We start from the raw sequence: 23,967 nt of genomic DNA, 5'->3' as shown, positions 1-23,967 counted from the left end.
CTTCCAGGCAATTTGAAATAAAATTAGGTTACAGCTTGAGAGTTGTAATGTTGATGCATTAGAAAATATTGGTTGAAATGAATTTAGAATTTAGTTTTACTCATGTTTATTTTTCTTGTCAGGCCTGTTTTTGCGAAAAAAAGTAGCGCACAGAGGGTTTTGGAGGCCTGCAGATGCTCCTGGGGACTAGGGGAGGGCAAAAACGCCCCCGTTTTTGTGAAAATCGGGTGAAAAATGGGCCTGTTTTTCGCAAAAATGGAATGAGCGGGGCAGGGCTTCAAGAGGCCAAAAATGACTATATTCAATATATAAGACGCACCAACATTTCCACTTTTTTTTAGGGGGAAAAAGGTGTGTCTTATACTCTGAAAAATATGTTATTTTCCTCCAGTTTTTCACTCACATGATCATGCCTTTCATCGCGTCCCTTTTATTAACTCCTTTCTGGTTATTTGCAGATCGAACAGCCTCAAGTCCTTTTCGGACACTCTGCTTCTGTCTGTGCGGCTGCTGCTACCTCATCGTCTTTCCTGACCATCTCCAAAGACAAGTCAGCCCGCATATGGGCAGTCCCCAAAAACGATGGTAAGTAGATGGGTGTCATGATCCTAGCTAACAACTCCAAGCAAATCAGAACTCTGAGGCTAAAGCAGGGGTGAAATTCACTTAACCTTCCCTTCCGGTTCACAAATGTGTGCACACCGCGCATCCACAGAGGCTGAAACTGTCGTAAAAAAGGGACTTCATGACGTCCATGCAGATGGACGGAGCCTCCTGCAGCTGCCACTACTGGTTTACCCGAGCCGGATAGAACCAGCTGAATTTCACCCCGGGCTAAAGTCTTCCTCTAAGAACGTCTTTATTGGGTGCATCATATTGGCACGATCAAATGGAAAACCAACTCTAAATGTTTCCCAAAATTTCAGTATAATTAAAATAGGAAATAACTCCCTCCCCAAAAGTCACAAGTCACGTTGGCCAATTAGGTTAATTGGCTGGCTCTCCAGGCTCTCCTCCTTGTCTCTATTCACCACCTGTAGAGATGACCTTGGTTCCCATGAGAAAGTTCTGTGTTTAGTCTAGCAACACATTTTGTCCTCCTTCCCTCCCCCTCCCCACTCTGTGTGGCAACTGAAGAATAGAGAAATGACTTCTGCCAGGTGCGATTCAAAGTTGACAGTCGGATTTCCTCTAGTGACTGAGGAATACCTGGAAAATATCAAATATAGAACAAGAAATAGAGGCAGAGAGGTAGAATGCGGGTGTGAAGCATGGTCTGACTATCAGTTGTCTTCAACAATCACTATTGAGCCCAAAATTTCTGTTGCTAAGCAAGACAGTTATTAAGTGAGGTTTGCCCCATTTTACAACGTTTCTTGCAACTGCTGTTAAGTGAATGTCATAAGTAAATGCCTTATTCTATAACAAGAGATATGTATATATGTACAGGATATTAAGAGTTAATTTATTCCTCCTCCTTTAATGTATTCATATGTAATCACCCCCATCCTTGACTCCTCCCCTTTGATATAAATAGAGAGTGCTTTTACCTCATGCTTGTTCTCACTGTAAAATCTGACAGAACAAGTAGAATGCCTGTTATGAATAAACTCTTCTTTAACTGAAGAAAAATACTTCTGAATTTATTATTGAGTCTGATCCTCAAAATATTGTAACAAACTGGTAGCAGTCGATGGTTGAACTGACTCAATAAAATCCAACATGCCTAAGAAAGAAAACCTCAAGAACAAAAAAGAAAGACCCAACACCAGGGCAAATGATAAAGAAACAAAAACAGATCACGAAATGATTGACGAACCAATAAATATAACAATCAAAGAATCTGAAGATAACACCACAGACATCGAAGAAACAGCAGATGAAACCGACAACCAAGAAGAGAACGAAATAAAAGACAAAGACCTCAGATCGGAGATACTGAGGCTAATAAAAAGTCAAAAAGATGACCACAAACTCATCGCGGAACTCCGAGGCTTCTTGGAAGAAAACGGAGCAGCGAGAGAAAAAGACATTGAAAAAGCCAAACCCGAAAATACAAAAATGGTGAGCGAACCTACAACGAAAGAAAAAATGACCAGAAGCAAGACCAGAGGTCCCGCTCAAAATTTTGAAAGGCAGCCATCTTTTCTTCAACCGGCCACAGAAATGAACACGGCTGAACCAATCAGAATGCAACATTCAAAAACTCTGGCGCGAAAAAACACAAAAAATAACAAAAAATATATTTATTCTTCTGAAGAGTCAGAAACAGATACAGAAGAATCATCCACCGAACAAGAAATCGAAACACCCATGAGAAAACTATTTAAAACATTTGGCACAAGTCTAACAATTTCAAAAGAATCGATAAAAGCCGATAATGCAAAAATACAAAAGAGACGAAGAAATAAACAGACACCTCAAAGCCTGCACGACTCGATCCGGACAACGATGATGACGACGCCTGAACCCAGAGGGCCCTGCGAACTTTCCCCCACACCGCAAACGATCCAAAGAACAAAATACCCCAAGCAAGAAAGCTCCAAAGAGAAGAGACGAACCACAGCTGCCAGCAGAACACCCAAGATCGAGCCGGAGACCGAATCATCAGAAGGAGAGCACTACGAGGGAGCTACAGCAAAGAGAACCTCTCCCAGCGGCTTCAGCAGAGAAATGACCAACGCGCATGCGCAGATGAACACAGAGAACTACAATGAACTTTATGAAGAAGGAGAACCTCTCAAGCTCATCAGCAGAATACCCACACCATTCTGCAATTTTCAACATCTACAGGACCATGGACTACCCACAGTTGTAAGTAGTGGGAATAATAATATTGGGAATCTACCCAGTGATTTCCCAAAACTTAGAATTGATGGCATCAACTTACAGGAATGGTGTCAACAAATTCAGGTTGTCTTTATGAAAGAAAATTTATTATTTTTTATAACCAATCCTCCCAAAAGACCTTGGACTCTAAAAATGGACTGCCTGCATCACAGAGCATTCTATTTAATAATTTCTAGCATATCACCTGCCATGTACTACAGTATTAAGCATAATCTTACTGTTTCAGAAATAATTCAATGCATGTTTAAATTGTTTCACAGTGAAAGTGTAGCAACAACCACTAGGATGTCTAAAGATTTCTTTTCAGCCAAATTAAGATCTGGAACCACCATAAGTGAACATTTAATATCCTTAAACAAAATCAGAGCAGAATTACATCTAAGAGGAGAAATAATATCAGAACAGACAATGAAAAGCGTTATCCTTAACTCATTAGATTCATCATGGGATAACTACATATCACACTTAGACTCAATCAATCTAGGATACTTATCCATAGAAAGTCTGTCAAACAAGTTAATAGCTGAAGATAATTTGAGGAAAAGTAGATACAATGCATACACAGAACACAGACAGGCAAAAAGAGTAGCCTTCCAAGAGAATCACCAAAAAACAATTGAATGTTACAATTGTGGATCCAGAAAACACTCTAAGGGAGATTGCCCCATGTTTCATAGGGAAAGACAAAACCATGACTATAGGGGTAGATATCAAGACAGGCAATCATCTATTGATAGATACAGATATAGGGACTCCCCAAACTACAGAGAACGCAGAAAGGATAGAGATAATTCAAGGGATAGGAAATCAGGATCATTAAATGGATTAGATAAACATAACGATGTCATCACACAAAAATCAAAAAATAATGCTTGGCTCATAGATTCAGGGGCGACTAATCATACAACAAATAACAAGAAAATACTGTCTTCATTCACAAATGATAAATTTATGATAAGAGTAGCCAATCAAGAAAATGTTCAAGTCATAGGGAAAGGAAATGTAAATATACCTGGTTTGGGTAAAATAGAGGGGGTATTGTTGATACCAGAAATATCACATAACATACTTAGTGCAGTGAAATTAAGCCAAGATTTCAACATAAATATAATCTTCTCTGGAGGAAAAGCAATACTAGAAAAGAATGGGACTAAATTGAATAGTGTAATTATCGAAGGGGGTCTACCCTTTCTTGTAACAGAAGATAAATGGTTGCATAACATTAATGCAAACACTGATGACGACATTAACATAGACAGTGAACATAGTAACAACAATGACAATGAAGAACCCAAAACACACTATAATCACAAAGACACACCCACTAGTGATACACACAATAACAAAAGGCCCAATATAGGCAAACCAATTCATGATGAATGTGCACACATGTTGCATAGAAAATTGGGACATGCAAGTTTCCCTGTAATACAAAAAATGATTGAACATGCTGATGGCGTTAAAATAAAGGATTGTAAAAACTATTTAGAATGCTCAGTATGTAAATCATCAAAACTCAGAACTAACCCAAAACCAAAAAGGGCAACAAGAACCTCTAACCAAATTTTTGATCTGGTACATATGGATCTGGTTGGTCCATTAACACCATCCATCACATACAAAAAAAGATATTTCCTAACTATTGTAGACGACTATAGCCATTATGGATTTGTTTATACTTTAAAACACAAAGATGAAACTTTCCAAAAATTCAAAGAATTTTACAAACGTGTAGAAACACAACACAATATCAAAATAAAACGAATCATGACAGATAGGGGATCCGAATTCATGTCTAAAGAATTCTCACAATGGATAAAAGAGAAAGGAATGCTACACTTCACGACTAGCCCATTTTCTGCGTTTCAAAATGGTACAGCAGAACGAAAAAACTCGACACTGCAAACCATGATTAGATGTACATTAGAAGATGCTGGTTTAGGAAAACAATTCTGGTCAGAAGCATTACTATATTCAAACTATACCCAAAATAGGACCTGGTCTAGCATACTAAATAAAACACCATACGAAGTGATGTACAATAGGAAACCTAAAATTTCACACATGCACATATTTGGGGTTACAGCAGACGTACACATACCAAAACAATTAAGACGTAAGGGAGATAACGTATCCAGAAGGCTTAGATTCATGGGATACGAAACAGGCACAAAAGGATATAGATTCATTGACAGTAATAACAAATTCATAGTCTCAAGAACAGCAGTGTTTCATGAACAGGCCAACTGGTCTAAGATACATCTTAACGAGATAATCCAAAATACTAAACCAAACATTAAACAACAAGACAGAATAGAAAGAGAGAAACATGAACATAACACACATGATGACAAAAACAAAACATGGACAGGTAACCACACCAGGATAAAAACAGATTCATTAACCAAAAAGGAAGCAAGATATCTACACGATAATGAGAGCACTCCAATAAGAACAATCAGGTGTAACAGAAGACAATTACCTAATAAGTATAAGGATTATATAATGTGTGTGAATGACGAGATACCAACACCTAACACATATGAGGAAGTGTTAAAACTTCCCATGGAAGAAAAAGAAAAATGGGAATTAGCCATAACAAAAGAAATGAACAGCTTGCGTGAATTAGGTGTATTTACACCAGTCCCTGCACCTAAGAACAAGACAATTATAGGCACCAGATGGATATTCAAAATCAAAGATTTAGAAGAGGGTAATAAATTATATAAAGCTAGATTAGTCGCACAAGGTTACGCTCAAAAATATCCTGAGGATTACACTGACACATACTCTCCCACTGTAAGAACTGAAAGTGTTAAGACAGCTTTAGTCATAGCGGCTATACTCAATCTTGATGTCTTTCAATATGATGTGCAGACTGCATACTTACATGCAAAACTCGACAAAGAGATATATGTAAGGGCACCTCATAGCCAATGTACAAACAGAGATGAGATCTGGTTACTTAACAAAAGCTTGTACGGATTAAAACAATCCGGCAAGCGTTGGTATGAATGTCTTGTCAGCGTGCTTAAAAATATGGATTTCAAAGCCACAACTGCAGACAATTGCTTTTTTGTTAGAAAGGAAGGTGAATCATTAGAATTTGTGTTAATCTATGTGGATGATATTTTGTATATAGGCAAACATAAAGAAAAGAAAGACTTATTTGTATCCAGACTAAGTGAACATTTCTCTTTAAAGTCGCTAGGAAGGGTAAACAAATACCTTGGAGTTCAAATCAATAAGACAAGAAAGGGATTCAAATTATCTCAGAGAGATAAAATTATAGAACTTCTGGAAAAATGCAATTTAAGAGATGCCAAACCTTGCGATACTCCTATGCAGACTGATTTTTTAAGGAATATGGATGAATCTTCGCCTGAATTCGAGAACAATACATTGTATAGATCAATTATTGGTTCTCTCTTGTATATATCTAATTGGACCAGGCCTGATATAGCTCTGCCACTTAATTTATTATCTAGACATGTAAGTAAGCCACTTATGTATCATTGGGAAGCAGTCAAACGAATACTAAGATATCTAAAGCACAGCATAGATTTCTGCCTACTCTTAGAACCCAATAATATTAAAGAACCTATTATCACCAGTTACGCTGATGCAGACTGGGCAGGTGACATCAAATGTAGAAAGAGCACCTCAGGTTATGTATTATTTTTAAATGGTTGCCCAATATTCTGGTACACTGGGAAACAAGATTTAGTAGCGACTTCCACTACAGAGGCAGAATACGTCTGTTTATCTAAAGCCTCAAATAATTTAGTATGGTTTAATGATTTATTATCTGATATTTGGAAAAATCCAATACTACCATTTGTCATACATGAAGATAATAAGGCAGCTATAGAAATATCAAGATCTGACGCCATTGGTCAAAGATCCAGACATATAGATATCAAATTTAAACACGTCAGACATTTATCTCAGGATGGATTCATTAAAGCAATCCACTGCGAAACCTCAGAACAAATAGCTGATATATTAACTAAACCTTTACCTTCTAAACAACACAAATACTTGACATCAAAATTACAAGTACTATATAGCTCTGAATCCGAATGCAATCATTGTTATATATCGAATCGGCATTTAGAGGGGGATTTGTCATAAGTAAATGCCTTATTCTATAACAAGAGATATGTATATATGTACAGGATATTAAGAGTTAATTTATTCCTCCTCCTTTAATGTATTCATATGTAATCACCCCCATCCTTGACTCCTCCCCTTTGATATAAATAGAGAGTGCTTTTACCTCATGCTTGTTCTCACTGTAAAATCTGACAGAACAAGTAGAATGCCTGTTATGAATAAACTCTTCTTTAACTGAAGAAAAATACTTCTGAATTTATTATTGAGTCTGATCCTCAAAATATTGTAACAGTGAATCACTGCTGTTGTTAACACGATTGTTCAGGGACCTGGCACTGACTTGTCAAAAGGTCACAAAAGGCAATCACATGACTCCAGGGAACTGCAACTTGTCAGAGTTTGTTGCAAAAATCAAATCCAGAAGCACAAACAGATACAGTAACTGAATCAGCTGGATTCATTAATTTCTTTATATTCATAATAACACATAAAGTATTTACAATACCAATAGTTGATTCTTCCAGGGGTGAAATGTAAAATTTGTTACTACCGGTTCTGTGGGCATGGCTTGGGGGGCGGGGTAATGTGACTGGGTGGGCATGGCCAACTTTTTTTTTAAAAAAACTTTTCAAAGTATTTTTTTTACCACCTCTTCGGCCCAAGAGGTTGCAGAAAAAAAATGCTTTGAAAAACCTCTCTGACGATCAGGTAACGCAGCTGGGATCATCAGAGACTTTTCAAAGCATTTTTTTAAGCACCTCTTCGACCAAGAGGTTACAGAAAAAAATGCTTTGAAAAACCTCTGACAATCCCAGCTGAGCCGCGCGATCATCAGAGGCTTTTTTTTTTTACTTTTAAAAGCATTTTTTCTACAAAAATGGCCTCTTCAGCCGAAAAAATGCTTTTAAAAGTAAAAAAAAAAAGCCTCTGATGATCGTGCAGCTCAGCTGGGCATGATGGAGGGGCGCAGGGATTTTTGCTACCGGTTCTCCAAACCACCCGCCGCCATCGCTACCAGATCGGGCAATCCGGTCTGAATCGGGAAAATTTCACTCTTGGATTCTTCAGGTCAGATCAGCAGACATGTTCACCCACGTTTCACTTTAGTTTCTCGTTTCACTTTATCTCTGCACAGACTCAGATGCTGCAGACTAAGACATGCCCTGGCTCCAGTCTGTCTCAGCTCCCAATTGGCTGATTTAGTTGCTATGCCTGTTCATTGGATGACCTTGTTACCATGTCTTCTCAGTCATGAATATTCTGACACAACTGTCATAAATGAGCAAGTTGCCATGTGTCTGAATTTTGATCACGTGACCATGGGGATGCTGCAACTGTCGTTAAGTGTGAAAGGTGGTCACAAGTAGCTTTTTTCAGTGCCGTTATAACTTTGAGCGGTTATTAAAAGAACGATTGTAAGTCAAGGACTACCTGTATAAGCGGGGTTTCCCAACCTTGGCAATTTTGTGTGGACTTCAATTCCCAGCATGCATGACCATAAAGAATTGTGGAAAACAGGCAGGCCAGCAGTAATATCTATTCCCCGCTCCAACAATACATCCCAAAAAACGTGAAAGAAATTCTCCAGCAATCTGAAAATAAGGAGAAAAAAAAAGGAGAATCACCTCAGTGATTCACTTAACAACGGTGGCAAAAAAAGATTGCAAAATAGGGCAAACCTCGTTTCACAACTGCCTTGCTTAGCAACATAAATTTTAGGCTCAATTGTGTTCCTAGGTTGAGGATTACAGGTAGTCCTCAACTTACAACAGTTCATCTAGTGACTGTTCAAAGTTACAACGGCAAAAGTGACTTATGACCGTTTTTCACAATTGCAACCTTTTGCAGCATTCTCCATGATCACATATTCAAAATTCAGATGCTCAGCAACTGGCTCACTTTTATGACCGTTGCTGTGCCCCAAGGTCATGTGATCCTCTTTTGCGACCTTCTAACAAGCAAAAGTCAATGGGAAAGCTAAATTCACTTAACAACCAGGTGACTAGCTTATCAACTGCAGTGATTCACTTAACAACTGTGTCAAGAAATGTCATACAATGGGGCCAAACCAGTGGTGAAATCCACTGGCTTTATGGGCATGGCAGGGGAAGGATACTGTAAAATCTCCATTCCCACCCCACTCCTGGGGGAAAGATATTGCAAAATCTCCATTCCCACCCCACTCTGGGGCCAGCCAGACATGGCATTTTCTGGTTCTCTGAGCTACTCAAAATTTCCTCTATTGGTTCTCCAGAACCTGTCAGAACCTGCTGGATTTCACCCCTGGGCCAAACTCATTTAACAAATTCTCACTTTAATACCATAAATTTTGGGGTCAATTTTGATCGTAAATCAAGGACTACCTGTACTTCACCAGGCTCAAGGTTGACTCATCCTTCCATCCTTTTGAGGTGGGTAAAACAAGGACCCAGATTGTTGGGGACAATAGGCTGACTCTGTAAACCGCTTAGAGAGGGCTGGAAAGCACTGTGAAGCGGTATATAAGTCTAAGTGCTATTGCTATAAGCCACGGAGGCGCAGTGGTTAAGAGTGCAGTACTGCAGCCTACTTCTGCTGACTGCCGCTGACTGAAATTTGCCAGTTGGAATCCCACCAGGCTCAAGGTTGACTCAGCCTTCCATCCTTCCGAGGTGGGTAAAATGAGGACCCAGATTGTTGGGGACAATAGGCTGACTCTGTAAACCGCTTAGAGAGGGCTGTAAAGCACTGTGAAGTGGTATATAACTATAAGTGCTATTGCTATCTGTATGTTTCTTTCCCTTTTTTCAACAGCTGATACGGAACAACTGCCTCCTCACCAGGGTGCTGTCACAGCTGTGGCTTGGTCGCCTGATGGGAATTTGGCTGCTTCCGGTGGGGAACACGGTGACCTGATTGTCTGGCAAGGAGGAGAGCTTTTGGGGATGGCAAAGGTAGGGCAGATGTTCTGCACCTGTGTGCTCAAGTATATTTGGATCTTGGGAACGGCTCCTTTGGGGAAGGAGATTCAGTGCCTGCTTTCAATTGGTGTCTGTTTTTTTTTTTTTTTAAATCAACTTCCAGGTTGGCCCCCAGTGCATCAGTGCTCTCACGTTCCATTCTTCTCATACGATCCTTGTGGCTTGTGATGGGATCAGCCTTTGGGATATAAGTGACAGCATGCAGAAGGTCAAGGCAGTTAGGTAAGATGGGGCAAAGTGACCATCCACCAGGGGTGGGTTCTACTTACCTTTATTATCAGTTCTCAACGAGATCGCGCACACGCGCAGATCGCCGATGATGCCATCAGGGGCGGGGGGCGGTGCCTCCCGCTAATGCGGAGGATTGCAAGGCTGGAGGCTTTGCCTTGCTCCAATCAGCAGGAAAATCCCCCTCCCCCCATTTCCTTGCCGATTGTTCTATCCTTGGGGAACTCTGAACAGACACATCCCAAAAATGCTGCCTCTGAAGCCTTCACCCTTGCAATCCTGCGCAGGGAAGGCGGAGGTTTGCTCCGAAGCTGTGGCAGAGCATTGCACTGGGAGGCCTCCGCAGAGAGACAGAGAAGCAGCTCCTGGCCCTTGCTGGCTCAGCTGATCTGCGGGCTACAATTAAGGTGCCAAGCTTCCATAAGGTGACCAGGGAAGTGAAGGGCTGCCTCATGTGCTGCCTCACGCTTCACCACCGTTTATTTCCAGGGGTGGGTATATATTTATACCTATCCCAAAAATCAGGCTTGGCCGTATTTTCAGGACATGTCGTATTTTCGGGGAAACACGGTAGTTCCAAGCACAAGAAGAAGAAAAGGTCTTGTATAAGGTTTTGTGGAATTCACAGCCACAAGATTTTAATGCTAGAACTATCAGGTAGATAGTTAGGAGTTTAGCAGCACTCAGTCGCAGAGGCAAATGATCCAAGAAAGACTGAACAGTTTTTGTGGCTTGCTTGAACTGGCCCAAAATGGAAATTTGATGAGCTCAGTCTTCCCACTGTGGCACTTTGGGATTGTCAAAAACATTTTGAAGATATAACAGAATAACAGAGTTGGAAGGGACCTTGGAGGTCTTCTAGTCCAACCCCCTGCTCAGGCAGGAAACCCTGTACCATTTTAGACAAATGGTTATCCAATCTCTTCTTTAAAACTTCCAGTTTTGGAGCAACCACAACTTCTGGAGGCAAGTTGTTCCACTGATTAATTGTTCTAACTGTCAGGAAATTTCTCCTTAGTTCTAGGTTGCTTCTCTCTTTGATTAGTTTCCATTCATTGCTTCTCGTTCTGCCTGCAGGTGCTTTGGAGAACAGGTTGGCCCCTCTTCTTTGTGGCAGCCCCTGAGATATTAGAATATCACTACCGTGTCACCCTACTCCTTCTTTTCATTAAACTAGATATATCCAATTCCCACAACCGTTCTTCATATATTTTAGCCTCCAGTCCCCTAATCATCTTTGTTGCTCTTCTCTGCACATATTTTTTTTCAATATTGTGGTGATCAAAACTGGATGCAATATTCCACGTGTGGTCTTTCCAAGGCATTTTAAAGTGGTAGTAACACTTCACATGATTTTGATTCTATCTCTCCGTTAATGTTTCATTGAGAAAGGGCAAACTGGAGCAGAACCAAGGATTCAAGAGACTGATTCAAGAGACTACCTATAGTAGATGGTTCTTGTCATTTGTTGAGTCTTTTTGAGCCTGTTCTTCACTCATCAGTTGCATTTCCACAACTCTCTTTAGCTAGTTGTCTTTTCCCTCTTGCTTAGCTTGACGCGTAGGAGAATCTTGTGGCAAAACAAAGGAGTCTCTGTGCTGTGCATGGGGACGCTCCCCACCTTGGGCGCTTCGGTTTGTGGACTGAGTGATGGAGACTTGTTGGTTCTTCAACCTGGAGATGACAATTTCCAGAAGTTCAGGTGAGTAAGATATCTGTGGATGGTGACGAGATGGAAGAAGGATTTATTTACTGACTCTGTCTAATTGTGACTTTCTCCCTGCAGAGATATGTTCCCATGTTGTTACATTGATAACAGTGCTTTTGATGTAACCCCATCTGATGAAGAGGAGGAGACCTTACATGTGTGGCACACCATGGAGAAACCAGGCTTGATGAAGATGGTGAGCCAGAGTGACGTGTCCAAATGAAAGTCCTTCCAAAGAGCAAACCCTCAAGTTACTCCCACATCATGCTAAACCATCGTTTTGATTTGTTTGGATTTGTCTCAAAATGTTGTAGAAACCCAGTGGTTGTCGCTTGTGAATCCACCCAGTTGTGGATGCTTTAACAAAGCATGGCTTAGCACATTGGGTGACTTGACTAGAGGATGGGATGTGGTCCAAGCCCACAGATTTGGCAAGTAAATGATACCCTCTTATTCCTCAAATCAGCAAACTGGTTTATCTCCTTTCCCTAGCTTCCCAACAAATAAAACTGATTTCTGAAAAAAATCTCTGGAATGTCCAGTAAAGTCACCAAAAAGAATCTTTGGTTGGTTGGTTGGTTGGTTGGTTGGTTGGTTGGTTGGTTGGTTGGTTGGTTGGATGTCTGTCTGTCTGTCTGTCTGTCTGACTGACTGTCATCATCTGTCAACTATCTATATCTCTTGCAGGATATTCATTTGACACCCTTAAATTTTCTAGCCTAGTGTTTTTCAACCTAGGCAACTTTTAGATGTGCGGACGTCAACTCCCAGATTTTAACTCCCAGAACACATCTTAAAAGTTGAGAAACACGACATTTGTTTGTTAAAATTCCCAATTCTTTATTTCAAATTAATGTCTGTTTTGCATATCTTGATACTATTTTTCAGATATAGATATATATATATATACACAAACGAACTGTAGTTTGAGAACTTCCAAAACTTCTCAACCAGTTTAATAGATTAGGAGAGTTTGGGGCACTGTTAAGGATTTAGATCTTAGCAATAATGCTGAGTTAGAAACGTATGTGAAAATTCTCGTATGAACTTTTCTTCTACAGTTGTTGTTTGTTCCTGGATTCTGATATAAAGAAATTCTCTGGTTTGGAAGCCCTTTAGAGATTTACCTGGCTGGGACTGGGAGAAAAAGGACCAGTCTCGCTTTATTACCATCTACTATTTTTACCAATAAAGGAGAATTGTTATGTCTAGCAGGGTTTAGTTATAGTTGTAGTGTTGTGATTGGATGAAACCGATGACGTCATCAGCACGGAAGATTCTTTTGTTAGCTATTGGCTGGAGCGGTTGAGCTGTTCATATATAAGAGCTGTCAACTGCCATTTTCTAGCTGAGCCGTTACAGTTACAGTTACATGGTGAAGCAATAAAGAGTTACAGTTACAATCGTGAGTTGCCTCAGTATATATTGCAACAATTTAACACTGGCGACGAGGATGGGATATTCCCTCGGCGAATTGAGAGCAGAATCAACATTCAGGCAGTGTGAGGCACCCAATACACAAACCACCAATCCACAAAATGGCTCCTCCAACTTTCGCCCCATACAACGCTGCTGCTGAGACGTGGGATGCGTATGAAGAGCGGTTTGAATGTTTTTTAGAAGCCAACGATTTTACTGACACCTCAAGCAGTATGAAAAGGGCTCATTTTTTAAATGCTTATGGCCCTGAAGTATTTGCTACTGCCCGAGCATTACTCGCTCCCCAGCCTGTGCATACTACTTCCTGGGAAGTTTTGAGGCAGAAATTGAGGGCTCACTACACTCCAACTCCGTCTCGTATAGCCCGTAGGTTTAATTTAAGGCATATACTGCAAGAGGAAGGGGAGCCTGTCAACCATTATGTCGCCCGTCTGCGTACAGCCGCCCTCGACTGCGAGTTTCAGGATTTAGATGACACTTTGGCCGAACAGTTGGTTTGTGGGGTACGCGACATAAACTTACAGAGGCGTTTGTTAGCAAAAAAACCCCTAGATCTTCAAACGGCCATGGAAGAGGCCCAGGCGGCAGAGATGTCAGATTAATCCGCCGCGGACATCCGTAAGTGCCATTCCTCTGCTAATCAAGCCACGGCTGTCCATAGTGAGGAGGTTGTTTCTGAAGACGATGAAGAAGAGCCGGAGGTCAGTCGTATTAAGACGTTTACTGAAAAAGGTGGGCAGCCAACTGGAAAAAAACCTCCTCCATCCTCCTGCCTCAGCTGCGGCGATCAGCACCCCCGAGCAACTTGCCGGTTCCATTCAGTGACATGTCGACGTTGCAGCAAACTTGGCCACCTTGCACGTGTCTGCCGCTCGGGTCGCCAGAGGCAATCTACATTTCGACCAAAAGGTGCTGCAGTCAACAGTGAAGACTGTTTTGCGATATTCCGCGGCCGGCGGGTCACTGAAATAATGACCCACCGTGACTCCACTACACATTCAAACAAGCTTTTCCTGACTGTGAAGATCGAAAGTGTTCCTTGCAGGATGGAAGTCGACACCGGCTCATCTAAATCCATTGTCTCCTGGACCACCATCAAAGAAATGATTCCTAGCCTGCAGAAAAATCAGCTTCACCCCAGCTCTGTTAAACTTAGAGATTATCAGGGAAACCGGATTCCAATTATTGGGCACGGTCGTTTCCTAGTTGAATATGATAGTTTCACTGACCGCCTCCCCTTAATCGTGGTGGATGGCTCCCTTCCCAGTCTGTTAGGTTTAGATTGGTTTGGATCCCTTGGCCTTGCCATCACAGGCATCCACTCAATAACCTCAGAGAGCGATTTCGATATGTTGGCTAGCGAATTCAAAGATGTGTTCAACGATGCTCTGGGTAAATATGTGGGTTCCCCAATTTCACTGAACTTAGACCCGAACGTTGCCCCTATTAGGCTCAAACCCCAGAGAGTACCTTTGGCCCTCTGTCTAAAAGTAGAAGCCGAGTTAGATAAGTTGATTGCCCAGGGAGTTTTAGAACCCACTGACCATTCCCGGTGGGAGACCCCAATAGTCATTCCTATCAAGCCGGACGGGTCGGTCCGCATCTGCGCGGATTTTAAAAGTACGTTGAACCGGGCATTACAAGCCAACCCCTATCCTGTTCCGGTAGTCCAACACTTGCTCCACTCCCTGGGTTCAGGCTCCATTTTTGCTAAGCTTGATCTAGCTCAAGCGTATCAGCAGCTTCCGGTGGATGAGGCCTCAGCTGAGGCCCAAACGATTGTAACCCACCAGGGAGCTTTTAAGTGCAAACGGCTTCAATTCGGTATTAGCATAGCCCCGGGGTTATTTCAAAATTTAATGGAGCGCCTCCTACAAGGACTTCCCGGGGTAGTCCCATATTTTGATGTGCTCATCTCCGCGTCTTCGCGGGATGAGCTTGTTGGCCGTGTTAGGGCCGTCCTTCTACGCTTCAGGAAGGCCAGCCTAAAATTGAAGAAATCTAAATGTTTTATTGGTGTGCCACAGGTTGAATTTTTGGGGTATTTAATTGACGCCACAGGTATCCACCCTACTCCCTCAAAGGTGGCAGCTATAAAAAACGCTGCCGTTCCAACGTGCAAAGCTGACCTGCAAGCATTTCTGGGGCTCCTCAATTTTTATAGCGTATTTTTACCCCATAAAGCCACCTTGGCGGAGCCTCTTCACCGTTTATTGGACAAAAATACGCCATGGTCCTGGGGTGAAGCTGAAAACCGTTCTTTCCGGGCTGTCCAAGACCTACTAACATCCTCTGCTGTCCTGGTACAATATAGTTCTCACCTTCCTCTGGTAATAACAGTGGATGCATCCCCTTTTGGCATCGGTGCCGTCCTTAGCCATAGGTTTCCAAATGGAATAGAAGCACCTATTGCCTATTATTCCCGTACTCTTTCCTCCACGGAACCAACTATAGTCAATTAGACAAGGAGGCCCTAGCCGCAGTGGCTTCTGTAAAGAAGTTCCACAATTATATTTATGGCCGCCATTTTGATTTGGTCACTGACCATAAGCCTCTTCTGGGGCTCTTAGCTGGGGACCGTCAGACTCCTTTGATACTTTCCCCCAGGATGTCCCGTTGGACTGAGTTTTTAGCGGCTTATAATTACACCTTAAGATACTGCCCGGGTAAGGAGATCGCACATGCTGATGCGTTGAGCCGCTGTCCGTTGCCCTTGCCCGTGGAGGACCTGCACCGACCTCTTCTGTCCTCCTTGTAGAGGAGCTGCCCATTCCCTTATCTGCAACCGATGTTGCCGCCCACTCGGCAGTTGACCCTTTGTTAGCGCAGGTGCTCGACTGGGTGGCAAGGGGGTGGCCATTGGGACAAGTGGCCGAGCAGTTCAAGCTGTTCCGGCTCAGGCAACATGAACTTTCTGTCCTCTGGGGTTGCCTTTTGTGGGGTCATAGGGTCGTTATTCTCCCAAAATTGCGTAACTCTATTTTGGAGTGTTTGCACGAAGCCCACCCTGGTATCATCAGGATGAAGGGGCTTAGCCAAAATTATGTGTGGTGGCCAGGGATCGACCAGGATATAACAGATTGGGTAGCAAAATGCCAAACTTGTCAGCTGTCGAGGCCAGCAGCACCATCTGTTCCTCCCAGGGAGTGGGAATTCCCGAGGGCTCCATGGTCGCGGGTCCATCTGGATTTTGCTGGCCCCTTCATGGGCCGCCAGTTCCTTATTGTGGTGGACGCGTATTCAAGGTGGGTCGAGGTGGAAATAATGCCATCCATCACATCAGAGGCTGTCATACGTGTTTTAAATAAATTATTTGCTACATATGGCCTTCCGGATGTTCTGGTGTCCGATAATGGCCCACAACTGACATCCACCCCATTTCAAATGTTCCTGGCCAGTTTAGGAATCCGCCATGCCCAGATTGCCCCTTATTGTCCTTCTAGTAATGGTTTGGCAGAAAGGGCTGTGAGGTCAACTAAAGAAGCGCTGGCAAGACTAGGACCACGGGGGTGGCAAGAAAGGGTTTCCACATATTTGCTTTCTCAGCACACAACACCTTGTTCAAGCACTAATCGAAGTCCTGCTGAGATGCTGATGGGCCGCCGTTTACGAACAACACTTGACCGTCTGCATCCTTTATACAACTCAGACCGGCCTACAACAGGCTATTTGCCACCTAGGGTGTTTAAAGAAGGGGACCAGGTTTTTGCACGAAACTATGGGGGCGACCCCCGTTGGTTGCCGGGACAGATAATACAAGTAACGGGTCCCTGTTCTTACAGGGTCCTGCTCGTTGATGGCAGAACCTGGCGGAGACACGTGGACCAGTTACGGAAACGTGTGTTAGAAAAAAACCCGGCAGAGGTCGTGAGTCCGTCACTTACAACACCGCTAAGTTCTGTGCCAGGTCCAACGCTAAGTTCACAAGCAAATGAAAACTTAACGCGGGGTGCTGCAAGGAGCCAGCAGTGGCTCAACTTACCTGAGGTCGAGTCCGAGGCTGGGAAGTCTGTTCCAGGGAACACTCCATCAGTTGTACCGTTATCTTCTCCATCCATGCCGGAATCAGCTGCACCTGTTATCGAACCTGAACTACGACGGTCCGGATGAACACGCAGGCGCCCGGCGTACCTTAATGATTACACTTGCGTGATCCAGGAGGGGAGGGGTGTTATGTCTAGCAGGGTTTAGTTATAGTTGTAGTGTTGTGATTGGATGAAACCGATGACGTCATGCGCACGGGAGATTCTTTTGTTAGCCATTGGCTGGAGCGGTTGAGCTGTTCATATATAAGAGCTGTCAACTGCCATTTTCTAGCTGAGCCGTTACAGTTACAGTTACATGGTGAAGCAATAAAGAGTTACAGTTACAATCGTGAGTTGCCTCAGTATATATTGCAACAATTTAACAAGAATATTTGTAGCTTAGGGTTGAAATGAGGGGTCCTTGGTGCTCTCTAAACTTGCTTGTTTTCTTGCAGAAGTTTCATTACCCAACTAGGTGGCATCATCAGGGCTAGTAAGGAGTGTTCTGGTGACTTACCTGTCTGTGTGAGTGGTCTCAGGGGCTCTTTGGTTAGGCTGTTTACTGAAGGCTGTTTGGCAGTTTCTTGATTGGGGAATTGTTTAGTTCAGGGGTCAGCAACCTGCGGCTCCAGAGCCACATGCGTCTCTTTGGGCCCTCTGCTGTGGCTCCCTGTCCGGTGATCCCACCACTGGCTGGCCCCGGCCCTTGCCCTCCCCTCCCAGTCACTCCTCGCCTGGCCAGAGAAGGTAAGGGTGACAGTGGGGGATGGAGAAGCGGCCAGGGCAGAGACAGAGAGATACAGAGAGAAGGGGAGAGAGAGACATAGAGAGACACACAGAGAGAAGGAGAGAGGGGGGGAGAGGGGGGAGGGAGGGGAGAGAGAGATATGTGAAAAGGGTTTTGTGGTTCCCGGTGTTTTTTAACAACTGGTTCTCTGCCCTAATGTCTGGCTGGGTAGGCATGACTAGGGGGTCATGTGACTGGTAGAAGTGAGTGACGTTGAGTTGGCCACGCCCACCCAGGTTTTGTGGCTCCCAGCGTTTTCTTTTCTGTGGGAAACGGATCCAAATGGCTCTTTGAGTGTTTAAGGTTGCAGACCTCTAGTTGATTGTTGATCTGAACTTAACCTTGGAGTTAATCTATGCTGAACTGGGTGCTGATTACTGATGGAGAAGTGCTGGAGTCTTTTTCTTCCCTTTTGGGCTGGTTGATTATCTCTTTTGCATTGTCTGTAAATGTTAATGTCTATGTGTCTATTGATGGCTGAGTTGTCAGAGTGCCAGGCTTCTAGAAATTCCCTGGCATTTTTGGACTTGGCCTGGTCTAGGATTGTCACATTTTCCGAATTAAGTTAAATCTGGTTAAATTTGCCTATATGTTGTGAAATTAAAATTTTTTCATCATGTCTGCTGACTGTCAGTTGGTGTTCATGGATGCATGGTATGAGAGAGAACCAAGGGCCCCACATTTACTATTTTTATTGGTGGTGGGTGTGCTATGTATACAGATAATCCTTGATTTATGACCACAATTGAACCAGAATTTCCATTGTTAAGCAAAGCAATATTTATTTATTTATTTATTTATTTATTTATTTGTTTAAATTTCTATACCGCCCTTCTCCAATATAGGACTCAGGGCGGTGAACAGCCAAAATAAAACAAGACATACATACAAAACATACAAAATCTGAAAACTGATTAAAATAATTAAATCTTTTGGCCGTAATTAAAACAATTCCAATTTAAAATCAGTTTAAAATTTGACTCAAGCCAGCCCAGCTAGTTGAAATAAATGGGTTTTCAGGGCCCGACGATAGCACTTAGACCAGTGTTTCTCAACCTTGGTAGCTTGAAGATGGGTGGACTTCAACTCCCAGAATGGCTGGGGGATTCTGGGAGTTGAAGTCCCCCCATCTTCAAGCTTCCAAGGTTGGGAAACACTGACTTAGATTTATATGCTGCTTCACAGTGCTTTACAGCCCACTCTAAGCGGTTTAAGAGTCAGACTATTTCCTCCCAAAAATCTGGCTCCTCATTTTACCCACCTCAGAAGGATGGAAGGCTGAGTCAGCCTTGAGCCCCGGTGGGACTCGAACTGCCGAACTGCCGGCAAATGGCAGTCAGCAGAATTAGCCTGCAGTACAGCATTCTAACCACTGCACCACCATATCAATTGTTAAGTGAGTCGCATTCAATTTTATGACCTCTTTTGCCATGGTTGTTAAATGCAATACTATAATTCTTAAAGGAATCCCACAGCGTCTTCCCCCATTGACTTAGCTGGCGAGAAGCTGGCTGGGAAGCTGGTGATCACATGACCATTTTTTCAATGCTGTTGTAATGGTCAAACTGGTCAAACTTACAAAGTTCACTTAGCGATCATTCAAAGTTGCAACAGCACTGAAAAAAGGGACTTATGACCGTTGTTCACAGTTGCAACCTTTCCCATGACCAGATGATCAAGATTCAGATGCTTGGCAACCCGTTCACATTTACGACCCGTTGCTGTGTCCCAAGATCATGGGATCCCTTTTTGTGACCTTCTGACAAGCAAAGCCAATGAGGAAGCCAGATTCACTTAACAACCAGGGTTAACTACCTTATTAACTGCAGCGATTCACTTAACAACTGAGGCAAGAAAGGTCATAAAATGGGGGCAAAACTCATTGAACAAATGTGTCACTTAACAGGGGATTTCGTTCACCACTATCCCAATGGATTTTCAGTATCCGAGCTGGTTCCTCTCACCTGTTTTCATTTTGTGGTACTTTTTTCCCCCCCTAGAAATTGAGCGAGAATAAAAAGGCCACAATTATTAAGCACATCAAGTGGACACCGGAAAAGCCTTCTAGCTTCGTTACTGTTGCCAGGCTGGCCAAAGGTGAGACTGTGCTGGTTTCTTTTCCCCTGAAGATTCTTTGAAAGAAAATTCATGCCCAATTTCTGTGCTTATGATAGAAGTATAATAGATATTTATAGCCTCCTGTGCAGTGAGCTTGGAATTATATACTTGTTATTTATTTAAGAAAAACTCACCAGGACCTGGTGTTGAACCAGGGGTGAAATCCAGCAGGTTCTGACAGGTTCTGAAGAACCGGTAGCGGAAATTTTGAGCAGTTTGGAGAACAAGTAGCGGAAATTTTGAGTAGTTAGGAGAACCAGCAAACACCACCTCTGGCTGGCCCCAGAGTGGGGTGGGAATGGGGATTTTGCAGTATCCTTCCCCTGGAGTGGGGTGGGAATGGAGATTTTGCAGTATCCTTCCCTTGCCACGCCCACCAAGCCACGCCACGCTCACAGAACAGGTAGTAAAAAAATTTGGATTTCACCACTGAACTGAACAAATGTACAGTAAAATCTCCAGTAGGTGGGTTCTCCTTGGATTTAATAATGAGCTGGTTAATTTCATAGGATCCGATAACAGGATTGGAAAAAAAGAATCTGGCATGGACCTCAAAGAAAAGGGTCCCTGATTAGTAAAGGGATGAGAGACAAACTAGGTACACAAAAGGATGTGAAGCAACTAGATAAGTCATTTTAATTCCTGCTTCCCCCCCCTTTTTTTGGAAGACAAATTATTATATGGGGACACAGAGGGATTTCTCTGGAATCAGACTGCGCAAATAGAGGAGGAGGAGGAAGAGGAGACTGAGGATCAGGATGAGGATGAAGAAAAAGAAGAGGAGGAAAAGGAAGAGGAAGTAGAGAAGGAAGAGGAAGTGGAGGAGGAAGTGGAGAAAGAAGAGGAAGAGGAAGACGCATCTAAAGACTGGCAAAAGAGGAAGGTGAGACAGGTTCGGAAAAATGGCTGCCCATCTCTCCTTGGTTACGTCATGTGACCAAGAATTTTGTCATGCCAGTTGAGTCAACTGATTGGCAAAATTACTGTTCCTATTTACTGAGTCCCTTTCTATGTTACTGGAGGGAATGACCCACTTCCAGGCCTTATTCAAAGTCCATTCTCCTTCAAATATCAAAACCAGTTACTGGAGCCAATCTGGATTGGAGACCGGGACCAGAGGTTGTCTTCCAAGTCACATCTTCAGTAACTTCTCTCTAACCATAATGTGTGTTTTGGGTTATTCTATGCATAGTATTTATGTGATGCCTGACTATGTGTTACTTTTTAGTTGCTGATGGCCAGTTGTTAAGTTGTTGGCTGTTGTTTCCTTGTGCTGTCAAGCTCTTGGTTCCTAAGGACGTGATAAAATCAGCTCACCTGTTGTCTGACAGGGGGGCCTGTTTCCCGGGCTTAATTTCCCTGGCTATTTTTGTACCTGCTCGGCCAACAATCTGAGTAGCTGCCAAATTGGATATACCATATTTTTCGGAGTATAAGACGCACCTTTTTCCCCCCTAAAAGGGGGTGGAAATTTAGGTGCGTCTTATTCATCGAATGTAGCCCCACCCATCCACTGGCCCCCACCCTTTGGCCTCTGCCTTGCAGCAGTTACCTCCTTGCAAGCAAACAGCAAGAAAAAACAGCTCCTTTCAGCTTCTGCACAGGCAAATTAGCACAAGTTGATTGGATCGGCGCAGGGCTCTGCTGCTTACTGCAAAGAAGTAAATTGCTGGAGCAGATTTTTTTTTTCCTTGTGCTAATCAAGCTATGCTGAAAATGAAACTGAAAGTAAAGCAGGCTGTTGGCTGTTTGCTGCAACAAGGCAAAATTGCTCAGAGGCAGAGGGAGATTTCTTTTTCTTCTTTTCCTCACCAAAAGAGGTAGGTGCGTTTTATACTCTGGTGCGTCTTATACTCTGAAAGTTATGGTATGTCCTTGTTCGTTGCAATTTGAGGTTACCAAGTTTGCCTGACTGTTCGCTTGTGTTCTTGCATTCTGGTGGTTAGCTTCCTCCCCGTCATACTATTTACCATTGTTCAACTAGGCCTGATGCAACAGCTAAAATTTACTCCGCCACATCTTCTTTCCTCCTTAGATCCACTGTGACAAAATTACAGCTTTGCATCTAGTGGGAGACAGGATTATCACAGCATCCTGCGACCGGGATGTGAAGATTTGGGATGGCAGCACAATGAAGCTGGTGAGTGTCTCTGAACGATGCTGGACTGGAGTTATGCAGATGCCATCGCTGTCCTCACCTTGTTCTCCCTCAATGCAAGTTTCATTTCCCCCAACTGTGTCTTTTCCTACACATGCCAAATGCATTTGGAATACATTTAATGGCCAGAATGCCTGGAGTTAATCTAGAGATCCCTGCTTCTTAAACAATTTTTTATACAAAAAAAAAAAAAAATCTATCTACCGAGAATACTGGTTTTAGGACCAAGACTTGGATGAACTACTTATTTCTATATATGCTATATATTATATATATTTCTAGTAATGTAGGGAATGTAGCTACCAGTGGTGGATTTCAAATTTTTTTTACTATCGGTTCTGTGGACGTGGCATGGCTTGGTAGGCGTGGCTTGGTGGGCGTGGCAGGGGAAGGGTACTGTAAAATCTCCATTCCCTCTCCACTCCAGGGGAAGGTTACTGCAAAATCCCCATTTCCTCCCGATAAGCTGGGACTCGGGAGGCAGAGAATAGATGGGGGCAGGGCCAGTCAGAGGTGGTATTTACCAGTTCTTCGAACTACTCAAAATTTCCACTACTGGTTCTCTGAACTACTCAAAATTTCTGCTACCAGTTCTCCAGAACTGGTCAGAACCTGCTGAAACGCACCTCTGGTAGCTACCCCAAGCCAGCCCTCTTTAGCTGGACTCTATACAGCTGGCTGGGGAATTCTGGGAGTTGAAGTCCACACATCTTAAGTTTCTGAGATTGAAAAACACTGCCATAGAGTGCATAAAAACACTTTAAAGACTTTTTCTCACCATAATTAGACAGTCTGTCTCCCCAAAAGTTGCAAGCTAATCCAATATTTTGCATTCTTCTGCTGATGTCTCTTTTCTTCTATTTCCCCCTTTTTGTCTTGGTTACAGATTGGGCAATTCCGATGCCGGGCCCAAGTTTCCTGTCTCCAGCCCTTCCCTCGCAAGGACTCTTCTGTCCTCCTAATGGTGGGAGATACTTTGGGCACTGTTTACTTTCTGGATTGGGACGGACTTTGTGCCTGAGATTTCAAATGCCACTTCAGCCTCTTCTGACCTGTTCAGCATTATCTCAAGCATCGAGATGTTATTTCTTGTGACCTAAAAGTGGTTCCTATGTTGTGGTTGATGGTGGCTTAATAATGACAAGACTTTAGATTGAGTCTTACAATCAGAAATAAAAATTCCAAACTCCACTTGATGATCATCGCGGATTGAATACAATTAGATGGTGTGCCTGAGAATACATAAATTTATATGGAATTTAAAGAGATTTTTCACGTGAGATTTAAATGGAATTAAAATTAATTAAAATTAATTTTCCTTCACTGCATGTAGTGTCTTTAGTCTTTTTTTTTAACATACGTATTTTTTTGCTTCCATCTCTCAATCCAAGCTGCCATTTTACTTTCTCTCGCTGAGTATTTGTGAGCATTAGGAATGTCCTATTATTTGGTTAGATCAGAGGTCAGCAACCTGCAGCTCTGGAGCTGCATGTGGCTCTTTCACCCCTCTGCTGCGGCTCCGTCACTCAAAATACCGTATTTTTCGGCGTATAAGATGCACCGGAGTATAAGACCCA

The 23,967-nt window shown here is 42.9% G+C and overlaps 1 protein-coding gene across 4 annotated transcripts in view; it reads left to right on the top strand.

Moving 5' to 3' along the window:
* The window catches only part of TEP1 (telomerase associated protein 1), a 139,270-nt gene extending 115,552 nt beyond the window's left edge, over nt 1-23,718 (top strand). For all 4 annotated transcript variants that reach the window (XM_060691001.2, XM_087891785.1, XM_060691002.2 and 1 more), the window contains exons 50-58: nt 459-585; nt 9,760-9,899; nt 10,030-10,148; nt 11,707-11,856; nt 11,941-12,058; nt 20,115-20,211; nt 20,901-21,115; nt 22,268-22,372; nt 23,277-23,718. In XM_060691001.2, the coding sequence (XP_060546984.2) occupies nt 459-585; nt 9,760-9,899; nt 10,030-10,148; nt 11,707-11,856; nt 11,941-12,058; nt 20,115-20,211; nt 20,901-21,115; nt 22,268-22,372; nt 23,277-23,411 (1,206 nt within the window). In that variant the 3' untranslated portion in view covers nt 23,412-23,718. The remainder of the gene's footprint in view (nt 1-458; nt 586-9,759; nt 9,900-10,029; nt 10,149-11,706; nt 11,857-11,940; nt 12,059-20,114; nt 20,212-20,900; nt 21,116-22,267; nt 22,373-23,276) is intronic.
* The last annotated feature ends 249 nt before the right edge of the window (nt 23,719-23,967 follow it).

Source organism: Pantherophis guttatus, chromosome 4, assembly GCF_059756535.1.
Source record: "Pantherophis guttatus breed Tessera chromosome 4, ASM5975653v1, whole genome shotgun sequence".
Classification (NCBI taxonomy): Eukaryota; Metazoa; Chordata; class Lepidosauria; order Squamata; family Colubridae; genus Pantherophis; species Pantherophis guttatus.
This window is presented reverse-complemented; position numbering and strand designations above follow the sequence as displayed.